The 12,719-nt window shown below is 46.1% G+C and overlaps 1 protein-coding gene across 2 annotated transcripts; it reads left to right on the top strand.

Moving 5' to 3' along the window:
- Positions 1-8,402: 8,402 nt before the first annotated feature.
- Positions 8,403-12,555, top strand: VAMP8 (vesicle associated membrane protein 8). Of its 2 annotated transcripts, none has more exons than XM_036872364.1 (3): positions 8,403-8,582; positions 10,658-10,816; positions 12,096-12,555. In XM_036872364.1, the coding sequence occupies exons 1-3, from the start codon at positions 8,418-8,420 to the stop codon at positions 12,234-12,236; spliced, it is 465 nt and encodes a 154-aa protein (XP_036728259.1). In that variant the 5' UTR covers positions 8,403-8,417; the 3' UTR covers positions 12,237-12,555. The 2 variants fall into 2 exon arrangements, with proteins under 2 accessions (XP_036728259.1, XP_036728261.1); XM_036872366.1 differs by lacking the exon at positions 8,403-8,582 and adding an exon at positions 9,056-9,335.
- The last annotated feature ends 164 nt before the right edge of the window (positions 12,556-12,719 follow it).

The following is a 12,719-nucleotide window of genomic DNA, read 5'->3' as shown; positions in this document are numbered from 1 at the left end:
TTGAACAGCATTGTAACATCTAATTCTCTGCACTGGGACTGACCAGCAGGATCAGAGGAAGGCATCTTAGACCAGGGGTTCTCACATTTTTTAGTCTCAGAACCCCTCTACACTGCTACACACATCATTGAGAACCCTAAAGAACTTTTGTTTATAATGGGTTATATTTTCCCGTATTTACCGTATTGGAAATTTACACTGAGAAATGTTTAAAATATGTATTGATTCACTAAAAGAAAAAAGTAATAAACCCATAACATGTTTATATAAATAACCTTTTTAAGAGAAAAAGTATATTTTCCACACCAAGAAAATACATGAGAATAGTATTATTTTACCTGCAAATCTCTTTAATGTTTGGCTTCATTGAAGAAAGCTGGATTCTCATATCTGCTTCTGCATTCCATCTGTTGTGAAATGGTGTTGATTGAAGTATGTGAAGGAAACCTGGTCTTACCGATACTTAGTTGGAAAAAAGAGAAGCATTTTAATAGCCTGTTTAGATAACTGTGGATATTCTTTTGTACCACACCAAAACTTACAAGTAGTCATTTTTTAAAGGTTAGTCAGATGTGAAATTGGAAATCATATAATGAATTTTATGCTCTATTACATTAAAATCATTGGTATATCTTGCACTTTGAATGGACCTTTTACTCACGCATGATTTTGTAAAATATGCATGGTAATTTGGAAAACATTGGTTCACTGAGTTATACAGCTCTTTTTTTTTTTTTTTTTAACTTTTTTCTTTTTTTTTTTAAAGGAATTCCTTTATTTTTATGGCTGTGTTGGGTCTTCGTTTCTGTGCGAGGGCTTTCTCTAGTTGCGGCAAGCGGGGGCCACTCTTCATCGCGGTGCGCGGGCCTCTCACTATCGCGGCCTCTCTTGTTGCAGAGCACAGGCTCCAGACGCGCAGGCTCAGTAATTGTGGCTCACGGGCCCAGCTGCTCCGCGGCATGTGGGATCTTCCCAGACCAGGGCTCGAACCCGTGTCGCCTGCATTGGCAGGCAGATTCTCAACCACTGCGCCACCAGGGAAGCCCTACACAGCTCTTTTAAATGCAGAGTCTCTTAAACGTTGGGAAGCTGCCAGGCTCACAGTGGCAGATACAAGTTTTCAAATTTTTAATTTTCACTTGAAAGCTCAAATTTACCATTGGCAACAAATACCATTTATTTTTTTCCTTGAACGAACCGGCTCCTTTCATTTTTGAGAAAATATTTGCTAAACGCACCAGTTTGAATAACCATAGTTTGTCCAATGTCCTTTCAAGTAAAATGGTACTTTGTTTAAAAAAAAAAAAGACAAAAGCAAAGATGCTCAACATCTTATATTATTAGGAAATTGCAAATTTGGGAATTCCCTGACGATCCAGTGGTTAGGACTAGGCACTTTCATTGCTGTGGCCCGGGTTGAGTCCCTGGTTGGGGAACTAAGATCCCGAAAGCTGCTTGGCATGGCCAAAAAATACAATACAGTAAAATAAAACAGCAGTGAGATACTATTAGAGTAGTTGAAATCCAAGGCACTGACAACAACAAATGCTGGCGAGGATGTGGAGCAACAGGAACTCTGCTTCCATTACTCGTAGGACTGCAAAATGGTACAGCCACATTGGAAGACAGTTTTGGCGGTTTCTTACAAGACTCCACATACTCTTACCATATGATCCAGCAATTGTGCTCCTTGGTATTTACCCAAATGAGTTGAAAACTGATGCCCACACAAAACCTGCACGTGATTGTACAGCAGCATTATTTATAATTGCCCAAACTTGAAAGCAACCAAAATGTCCTTCAGTAGGTGAATGGGTAAAATAAACTAGCACATCCATATGATGGAATATTCAGTGATAAAATGAAATGAGCTATTAAGCCACAAAAAGACATGAAGGAAGCTTAAGTGCATATTGCTGACTGAAAGAAACCAATCTGAAATGGCTACATACTGTGTGATAACCTGGAAAAGGCAAAACTATGGAGATAGCAAAAAGATTGGTGGTTGCCAGGGATTGGGGGGAGGAAGGGAGAGAAGAATGTAGCACAGAGGATTTTTAGAGAAGTGAAACTATTCTGTATGATACTCTAATGGTGTCATGGTGAGTTCATGTCATTATATATTTGTCAAAACCCATAGAATGTATAATATAAAGAATGAACCCTAATGTAAACCATGAACTTTGTTATTAATATCGCTATTAGCTTATCAATTGTAACAAATATACCACACTAATGCAAGATGTTAGTAATAGGAGAAACAGGGAGAGCATGAAGGGGTGTATGGGAACTGTCCGTACTACTCAAAAAAATAAAATCTATTAATTTGAAAACAAACAAAGGTGAGTTGAGCTCACAGTTTAATTGCACAAGTGCTTTTGCTTAGAAACTATGAAACATCGTATTTGGGTATGCAGAAGCATTGTATGCATATTTCCCATTTCTTCACACAAAATAGTAAAAAGATCTGTATACCAGTGTCAAGAGTTTATAAAATTATTAATTTGTACTTCTTCATTAAGGGTGTTCTTAATTGACACTGGCATTTTATTTTCTTTCTTTTTTTTTTTTTTTAGGCTGCACGCTGGCATTTTTTAAAAATTGCAAACGCATGGCAAGAAGGAATGCAATGACTACTACTACAATTTGGTTCCACTGTCTCACTCCTGCTAAGTTGCCAGCAGTTTTGACACCGTTGCTTTTTTTTTTTTTTAATTAATTAATTAATTTATTTTTGGCTGTGTTGGGTCTTCGTTGCTGCGCGTGGGCTTTCTCAAGTTGAGGCGAGCGGGGGCTACTCTTCGTTGTGGTGCGCGGGCTTCTCACTGCGGTGGCTTCTCTTGTTGCGAAGCACAGGCTCTAGGCGCGTGGGCTTCAGTAGTTGTGGCACACGGGCTCAGTAGTTGTGGCTCACCGGCTCTAGAGCACAGGCTCAGTAGTTGTGGCTCACGGGCTTAGCTGCTCCGCGGCATGTGGGATCTTCCCGGACCAGAGCTCGAACCCGTGTCCCCTGCAGTGGCAGGCGGATTCTTAACCACTGTGCCACCAGGGAAGCCCCCACCATTGCTTTTTGCATCATCAGTGCAAATGTCAACACAGTTAAAAAGGCAAATAACATCTCAGTATTATTATAGTAGTTTTGTCCCTAAAGACTCCAGGGGTTCATGGACCATGTGCTGAGAACCACTATCCTAAAGGGAAGAAGCAGCAGGGGTAGATGTAAAAGTAGAGATTATTGGGCACAGTTGTGTTTGGCAGGTGGAATCACTGGGCTAACAAGTGTTCCTGCTGTTGAGGGTCTGGCCCACTTCTAGGTCATCCTAATAGGCAAGGGGGGCCAAGTCACTTTGGAAGCCATAGATCTATTTAGGGGGATGGACCTCTTAATCCACTGTCAAATCCCAGTCCAAATGAATACAGTGTGGGTTGGGAAGTTTGGGCTAGATCTTCCAGGATCACTCAAAGTTAGATGGTTCCATTAAGTTCAGTGTTGATGGTCTGTTATGTGCCAAGAACTGGACAAGTTACAGAGGAGGAAACAGAAATGATTAAGTTGTGGCCTCTGTCCTATAGAAGTATAATAATAAAAATATATAGAAATAATAAAATAATAATAAAATGTAGGAAGTCATAAGAATTAAGTGAGGTTCAAAGTGCTATGGGAGCACTGAGGAAGAAATGAATTATGACTGGAGAAATCAGGAAAGTTTTTTTGAAAACTTGGGCCTTAAAGGATGAGTACAATTTTGAGACGAGAGAGGGAAATCAAAAGTTCTCAGTAGTCTTGGGTGAACTGAGAGCATTCTGTGTAAGAGAACTACAGCTAGTAAATGAGCTGTGCTAACTCTTCACCTCTCCATCCCATGATTTTAACTTGTTTTTGTTCAAGGTGTTGATTTCCAGTTTATCCTTTCAGGACCAATATATAGAGACTCATGGCATCAAACATTCATTTATCCATAAAATAGTCCAAAATTTACAAAAGGAATTTCTTCATGGTTCTTTTCTAATAAAAATTCTCTTTCTGTCTGTACTGTGGAGAAAGAAGCCCTCTTTCAGATCTCTCAATTCAATACCCTAAACATTTAGTGAGTGCCTACTATGTGCAGGATATATGTTATTTTCTACGAGGGGTACCAAAGTAAAAACACAGCCCCTGCCTTCACAGAACTTAGAGTCTCAGAGGAGTCAAATGTGTATGTAGTTAATGGCAAAGCATATTATAAGCTCTATAAAAGATACAGTGTGATGGCGATCAGAAGAGGAAGACGTTAACTTCAGTGGGGAAATCTGGAAGACTTCATGGAAGCAATGTCTTAAATATGAATAGACTTGCCATAGACAGTGATGAATGAAGGAGGATATTCACTCATCATGAGACAAGTCCACTTGAGCAAAGGTATAAAAGGGGATGGTGTGTTATGGGAAGGGCAGGTAATTTCGTATGACTGGGGGGCTGGGAGGTGAGTCTCATGAGAGATAAGCTTCAAAAAGCAGGTTGACAGCAATCTTGGAATGCCAAGCTAAGGAGTTTGGGCTCTACCCTGGAGGTGCAGCATACTCAAATCAGTGTTTTGGGAAGATAACAAGTAACCCCAGGAGGAATGGATGGGAAAAGAAAGGTCAGTTTGGAGGTGGCTGGAATTGTTCAGAGAAGAGATAATGCCCGGCATTACCTAGGAAGCACGAGCTGATATGGAAAGAAGGGGGTGGATTTGAGAGACATGACCAAGACTTAGTGATGTCCCGTTGTGTGTGTAGGATGGTTTAGGGGTTCCTAACTTGGGACACTGATAGAATGGGAGTACTATCCAGGAGGAGGAACATGGGGAAAAGATAAAGGGTTTGGGTTGGCTATCGGATGTGTCTGTGGACTGACCAGGGTATTGGAGAGGAAGCAGTGGCAATTGAGAGTGATGTACGGATTTGGGGATCGTCCATAAATGGCTGTTGAAACTGTAAAGGCATTGATTGCACTTCCAGAGGGAGAGCAGGGTTTCTCAACCTTGGCAGTATGACATTTGGTCTGCATATTCTTTGTCGTTGCGGGGTGGGTGAGGTGCGGGGAGGGGCTGTCCTTGGCATTGTAGGATGTTTAGCATCCTTGGCCTCTACCCACTAGATGCCAGTAGCACACCTCCGCCACCAGTTCTGTCAAACAAAAATATCTCCAAACGTTGTCAAATATCCCCTGGAGGGCAAAATCAACCCCATAGAGAACTGTTGCGCTATCGCGGAGCCATAAGATGGCCAAGGGCAGAAGCTTTGGGTTCTAAGGTCACGGTCAGAAAGGAAGAGCACATTGGGAGAGATGGGGGTGACTGTGTCACAGATGGGGTGGCCAGTGGTGTAACAGTCTATAAAGAGGGTTTTGGAGACAAAAGAGGCCTTGGCAGTGGGGAGAGCTTTATGATCTTTCAGGGAGCAATTCCAACTGAGCCTCCTGAATGTACTTTCTTCTTGTTCGCTAGCCTTTTCCCTGAGAGGTACAGGAGTCAACTGCCCCCTTGGGCCATAAATGAGACTGGGATATATGCCAGTGTACCACAAAGTTTGCCTGGTTGCTTTGCAGGCTGTTCATATTCCTCTTCCCCTATTTTCTCATTCCATTTATTCTATTAGTCTCCTTTCTCATTTGTAATGTGCTTTAGCAGAAATATAGAAATATATACCCATACCATTTAATCCTGATAATAACCCCGCAAAATAGCTTTCATTCTTATTCCCATTTTGCAGATGAGGAAACCAAAACTCCCAGAGGGAAGCTTGCCTAAGACTGCACAACCAGGGAGCCATAGAGCTGATGCCCAAATCTTCTGATCACGCAGGGACTGGGAACACTCTTCATCACACCCCAATTGCTTCTTTGGTTGCAACTCCTACCATGTAGCGTCTTTTCCTTACAAAGTGACTGACACTCCCCTTCTCCTGGGATAGAGCCTTCTTTGACTGTAAAGGAATCAGTGACTTTTGTTCTCTTGTTCCCTGACCATTTCTGCTCATCGAGTATTGTTTGGTGCCTTACTGAATGTCTCACCTTGTGAGGGTGTTAGCCAGCTGGTCTTTTTTCCTTCTTCATTTTCTTCTTTTTTTGGCCACGCCTTGTGGCTTGTGGGATCTCCGTTCCCTGACCAGAGTTTGAACGTGGGCCACGGTAGTGAAAGCCCAGAATCCTAACCACTAGGCCAACAGGGAACTCCCAGGTGGTCTTCTGACAAAGGGTAACATTGTAATGTTTGTACAGGTGAGGCCAAGCCTGCGGCAATTCTGTATGGTGAAGATGAGGACAGACAGGTCACAGGCCCAACTGTGGGCACTTGAGAATCTCCCTGATGGTTGCTGGGTCTAGGCCAAGGGTCATCTCCCTCAGGGACACCAGTGTATGTCCAAGGCTTGCAGTGGCATACCAGACCCCAGTAACTCCTCAACTGCTGTAACTGTCCTTCCCTCCCCGGGAATCCTCTGTCATTTCCTCCTGCTCCCCACAAACTTCCTACTCTGACCCTTTGTTTCTTGGCACCCCTCATGTTCCCTTAACCACCAATTCACTTAGCATCTGGAATCCATAGTAATAGTAATCACAAAAGCCACCATTTACTGAGGGTTTTTAAAGTACCAGGCATAGACAATGGAGGTAACTGAGGCTTAGAGATGTTACATAAATCTGTCCAACGTCACATAAATATTAAGGTACAGATCAGCATATCTAATAGAAATGTAATTTGAGCCACGTTGGTAATTAAAATTTTCTATTAGCCAAATTAAAAGAGAAAAGAAACAGGTGAAATTAATTTTATCAACATTTTTTTTTTTTTATTTAACAATATATCCTAAGTGTCTATCAACAGACTAATGGATAAAGAAGATGTGGTATATACATATATACAATGGAATACTACTCAGCCATAAAATAGAGTGAAATTTTGCCATTTGCAACAACATGAGTGGACCTCAAGGGTATCATGCTTAGTGAAATAAGTCAGACAGAGGAAGACAAATACTGTATGACAGGGGTCCCCAACCCCCAGGCCTTGGACTGGTACCAGTCCACATCCTGTTAGGAACCGGGCTGCACAGCAGGAGGTGAGCGGCAGACAAGCGAGTGAAGCTTCATCTGCCGCTCTCCATTGCTCGCATTATCGCCTGAACCATCCCTCCCACCCCCCAACCCCTGTCCGTTGAAAAATTGTCTTCCACGAAACCCGTCCCTGGTGCCAAAAAGGTTGGGGTCCCCTGCTGTATGATATCACTTACTTGTGGAATCTAAAAAATACAACAAACTACTGAATATAACAAAAAAGAAGCAGACTCACAGATATAGAGGACGAACTAGTGGTTACCAGTGGGGAGAGCGAGGGGGAGTGGCAATTTAGGGGTAGGGGATTAAGAGGCGCAAGCTACTATGCATAAAATAAGCTAAAAGGATATATCATACAACCCAGGGAATATAGCCAGTATTTTATAATAGCTATAAATGGAGTATAACCTTTAAAAATTGTGAATCACTATAGTGTACACCTGTAACTTATATAATATTGTACATCAACTATAACTCAATAAAAAAATAAGGCACTTGGGAATTCCCTGGCAGTCCAGTGGTTAGGGCTCCGCGCTTCCACAGTAGGGGGCACGGATTCGATCCCTGGGGCGGGGGGGGGGGGGGGAACTAAGATCCCCGCATGCCGTGTGGCCGAAAAAATAAATAAAATAAAGCACGTTACACATTATTTTTTAAAAAGGGAAAAAAAAGATCCAAAACATTATTCCAATGTGTCATCAATATATAAAATTACTAAAGAGATATTTATAGTCTTTCTCTCATAATAAGCCTTTGAAATCTGCTGTGTGTTTTACTCTTACATCTCATCTCAGTTTAGACTAGCCACATATCAAATGTTCAATGGCTGTTTGTGGTCAGTGGCTACTGTACTGAACAATGAAAGTATAGATCAAGGATTCTGAGCCACCTCCGCTTGGCTTCATTGTCGCCTTTCTAAGGATGGTGAGGAGACAGGCAGCCACATTCTCTGTGAAAGCAGGCTGATCCTGTCCCCCGAAATTCAGGCCTGAAAAAGATAATAATCATCCAATTGGGAGTAAGATTTCATTATAAATGAGAATAAAGGGTCTCCAAATGCTACAGTGGTCCGAAATTTATTAGACTCTTTAAAAAAGCATTTGTCAGAGACGCTGACATTTCCCTCTTGGAACTGTTACTTCTTCTGGGATGGGACAGGAATGTTTGTTCCCTTCTGCACGTCCCTGCTATTGTTCTTCTATCTCCATAAACACTGTCCAGGAAGAGTCGATTTTCTCTGGCCTGGAGCCAGGTTGGTGGAAAAATCCTTTGCCCTGGGCCCTCTCTCTTGTCCATAGGGCAGTCGCGTGACCCTTTCTGATGGGGCTCACCAACCGACATGGTGGCCTCGGAAGGGACGTGCAGGATTGTTGAACTCTGGAAGGAAAGGAGGGTTGGTGAGCCATCATTCCCTGATTTGAGCAGTGGGCAGCCCTTCGTTCCAGGCACTGTGCTAGGCACATGGCATGTGCTATCCTTTTACTCCTCACCACCATCCTATGAGGTAAGCATCAGCACCGGCAAAACCCAGGCAGGTGAAAAAGTTCACTCAGGGTGTGCAGCTTTCCGACACCAGAGCCCAGGATTACAGCATTCCAGACTTTGGGGGTTTCAATGCTTTCTCCACTAAAACGGACATGGGAACAAGGGTTGTCCAGCAAGAAGTGTTCATATGTGCGTTCTGTTTCCATGTGAACAAGGTCTGGCAGGGTGCTTAGGGTTGATTTCAGTCTCTAAGAATTGGGGGTGAGATACTCAGAACATAAAAAAAGGAGATGGGGGACTTCCCTGGCGGTCCAGTGGTTAAGTCTACGCGCTTCCACTGCAGGGGCCATGGGTTCCATCTCTGGTCAGGGAACTAAGATCCCCGGCATGCCGCGTGGTGCAGCCGAAAAAAACATAATAATAATAATAAAAATTTAAAAAAGGAGTCGGCTGCCCTTGCTATATCAGGAAACCTAGGAGGACTGCTTGATCTTTCTTTTCTTGTTCCTGACAAGTTAGAAGGAATGTGGTGCCGGGGGGCCCTGTCGCTTTAAACCTAAGCCCTGGTTTCCCAGGAGACTTGGGAGAGCAGTGGAGAGTGCCCGCCTACCTGGGGAACCTGCGCGAGGTGTGGCCGCAGAGGCTGTGGATGCGAGGTGGGCGGGGGCGGGCTGAAAGTTGGACAAGCAGGAAGTGAACCGAAGGCTGCCCGAGAGGAAACAGACTAGGCGAGAGTCCTGCTGCCGACAGGCCCGAGCCGCTCGGAAACATGGTGAGAGAGCTGGAAACTAAGAAGGGGCTGATTTCACGAGCAGCCAGAGGTGGGCTGGGGGCTGGGGATCAGCAAAGGAAAGCTGGTGGCAAAATCTGAGGGCTGGGCCAGCGCTGACTGTGACCTCTGTTCTTTGACAGCTGGGCTGCAAATAGGTCTGAGCTGCCTGGGCGGGTGTTCCTGCTCCTTCTCTGCTCCCTCCCTCCCCTGAGCCCTGAGCTGGCCAGGAGTGGAGCTGCGGTGGGAGTGGGAGATCCTAATTCATCTCCTCCTCCAGCCCTCCGGCCTTCGGGTGCTGTGACATTCCTGGGCAGTGCCTCTGCTGTTCCCGGTGCAGATTCCAGCCCAGCGGCAGGAATCCCGCTCTGCCTCTCACTTTATCCCTGTACAGAAACCCAAAGAATTTGTCTCTCCGTCGAGTCCAAGGAATCTGCCCCCTCTCCATAAACATGAGGAAGAGAGCTGAGGGTTTGTAAAAAAAAAACAAGTCAGAAGTTGGTTCTCTGTGATAATCTAGTTTGGACCCACACCCCTGGCTTGTGTCTGGAAGTCCAGAGGGTCAGGGAGGGAGGAGCTTAGCCGTGTTTTCCCTCCCTGTTCAAAAACCTTATCAGAAAGCCTGAGGATGAGGCATCAGCCAGGGAGGACTTGCCCTCCATTACCCCCAACACCCAGGCTGCTGTTTGTATATTTCATACTTGCTTAAGCAGGCCATGGCGTGGTGCCTTCGCGCGGTGCTTAGTGGTGGGGAAAGCAGAAGTTTGTGGCCCAACGGCTGTCTCTCGTGGGGACTTGTGAGGGACTTGGAGCCTGGTTGCCGGGGCTCAGGCTGCCCAGGAGGCCGGAGCAGCTCTCCAGCTGCTGTCTTGAAGAGAGGGCGGGTTAGGCTAGGGGAGGGTGGTCTGCGGGGGAGCGGGGCACAGGCATTTTTAATGAGGACCGGTGGGATCTGGGAATTCATAGGTAACGGTGGGGCTGTGCCTTGTTAGGTGCTGGCTCAGCGGTCTCCTCTGACCCTCTCTGAGGAACAAGGAAGCAGTGGAGAGGGCTTTGGGAGCGTGCTTCTTGTCCTCTCACGTGCCCTGAGAACCCACAAAGAAGTTGGATCCAGTCTGTCTCCTAGCATGACTCTCACCATCTGGGGCTTAAAAATGCATTTGTTTTTGATTACACAAGTACTACAGGAAAACATTCTCTTTGCAAACAGTTAGAGCATTACAAAAAGCTAAAGTCCACCTTAGGCCTCCCCCTCCTCTGGCCTCTGAGGCTGAGTCTCAGTCCCTCCGGCCCTCGGCCTAATTAACCCCTGTGTGGCTGCCCAGGAGGAGGCCAGTGGTGGTGGAGGAGATGACCGTGTGCGAAACCTGCGGAGTGAAGTGGAGGGAGTCAAGAATATTATGACCCAGAATGTGGAGCGGATCCTGGCCCGGGGAGAAAACTTGGACCATCTCCGTAACAAGACAGAGGATCTGGAAGCCACAGTGAGATGATGGGGAGCCCAGTGGGGGCCAGGGGAAGAGGGGGAAGGAGGATTATTGGGGGCTTGAGGCTTGGTGGTCTTGGTGGCAGAATGATCAGGAGGGAAGTCTGCCTTTTTACCTGCGTTGGGAATTGTTGTGAGCTGAATCCCCACTTCTGATTCTTCTCTACTCCACTGATTGGTACTGGAGTCCAGGGAATGGGTTCAGGGACTGGGGCTGGGGATGTGGGGGTGGACCCACGGAGACATTTTGTGAGACAGATAGATGGCTCAGTCAGCCTGTGCTTTCTTAGGCTTCTCTCCTATGAAATCAACTTGCCCTTTGAAGGCTGCCCTTGACAATCATTTGGACCTGGCCTCCCCAGGACAAAAATATTGGCTCCAGAAAATCCTCTTAGGGCCTTTGGCCTTCCCCAGGAGTTATTAGGCAGGGGGTGGAAAACTGTTAGAGTCTTGCTGAGCCAGCTTTAAAAAGAAGCTGGGAAGAGGAGTAAAAGTCTTTGATCCCAGGATCCTCTGCTGGCTGAAGGCTGGAATAATATCTCCCACACATCTTGCTAGATCTCATTCTTCTCCCCCTCCAGCCAGAGGCTGAAGCCAGCTGTTCAGGGAGGGAGTAACTCTAAAGTTCAACAGAGGGCTGGAGGCTAAGATTCCATGTCCATGTTGAGAGACTGGCCATGGCTTTCTGAGTCCTGTGTGTAATCTTGAACATAGCTCATTTGACTCCCTGGGACTTAGTGTTTCTTTCCACAGCCCAATCTGGGAAGCATGGCGCAGGGAAACAATTTCTGCAATTCAGGTTGGGAGAGGAAGAGCATTTTCCCTAAGTTCCAACCCCGATACTGCCCTGGCCCCTCCTCCAGCTTCAGCAGTCCTCATGTGGCCAGGAGTTATGGAACCAGGGAGATGTGTCCACCTGGAGCCTGTACCCCTCAGCCCCAGTGTCTGCCCTCCCAAGGGTGGGTTGTGCTGCCAGTGTCACAACCCTGGGTGTGAGCATGCGTCAGAGGCCCCTCAGTGTGCATGGCAGTGCAGGGGTAAGAAGAGAAGGGGGCAGGCAGGGGACCAGAGGGAGCCCAAGAATTCTAAATTTGAATTGGTTCACTAGATGGTTGTGAAGGTACATTTGTCAAGGTAGGAGGACAGAACTAACTATTTTATTTAGCAGTCTGTTACCTCAACTTAGCACTTAAATGTTTAGATGTATGGAATGTGGGTCTCGGTATGCTCATTCCAGTGGCAGGAGGCACTGGGTGACTCTGCCTTATCCCCAACAGTCCGAGCACTTCAAGACCACATCGCAGAAGGTGGCTCGGAAGTTCTGGTGGAAGAATGTGAAGATGATCGTCCTCATCTGCGTGATAGTTTTTATCATCGTCCTCTTCATCGTGCTCTTTGCCACGGGTGCCATCCCTTAAGTAACTTAGGGAACCCCTCCCACCCTGCCCTCTTCTTCGGGGGCAACCTTCCATAGTGGGTGCCAAGAGGGGCCCTCCCTCCTGTCCTTCTCCACAGGGAACGCTGCTCCATCCTCCCGCCCCTCACTCTGAGGCCCCTCTACCACACTGTCTGCCCCAGGGAGCACCTTGGTCCCCAGAAGGAGAGAGCTGGACTGTGGCTGTGTTTCAGGTGTCCTCAGAGATGGTTGGAGAGACCCAGAAGGGCCAGCGCATGGCTGGGAAACTGATGGAACTGAGGGTGGCCAGTGGGCAATAAAGACCTTTCAGTAGCCCTATGCATGTGAGGTACTTTCTCCCTTTCCATTTTGCCTTTGGCCCTTCCATTTCTTTTCTCCCCAAGGATGCCCTCTGGCAGAGATCCTCCCATTGGAGGCCCAAGCTGTTGGAGGGGTGGAGAGCATATGTTTGGAGAAAAAAGATGGAAACTCTCTGTCTTTATCT

The sequence above is a fragment of the Balaenoptera musculus genome, chromosome 13 (assembly GCF_009873245.2).
Source record: "Balaenoptera musculus isolate JJ_BM4_2016_0621 chromosome 13, mBalMus1.pri.v3, whole genome shotgun sequence".
Lineage (NCBI taxonomy): Eukaryota > Metazoa > Chordata > Mammalia > Artiodactyla > Balaenopteridae > Balaenoptera > Balaenoptera musculus.
The sequence above is the reverse complement of the archived record's forward strand: the minus strand, read 5'-3'. Positions and strand labels throughout refer to the sequence as shown.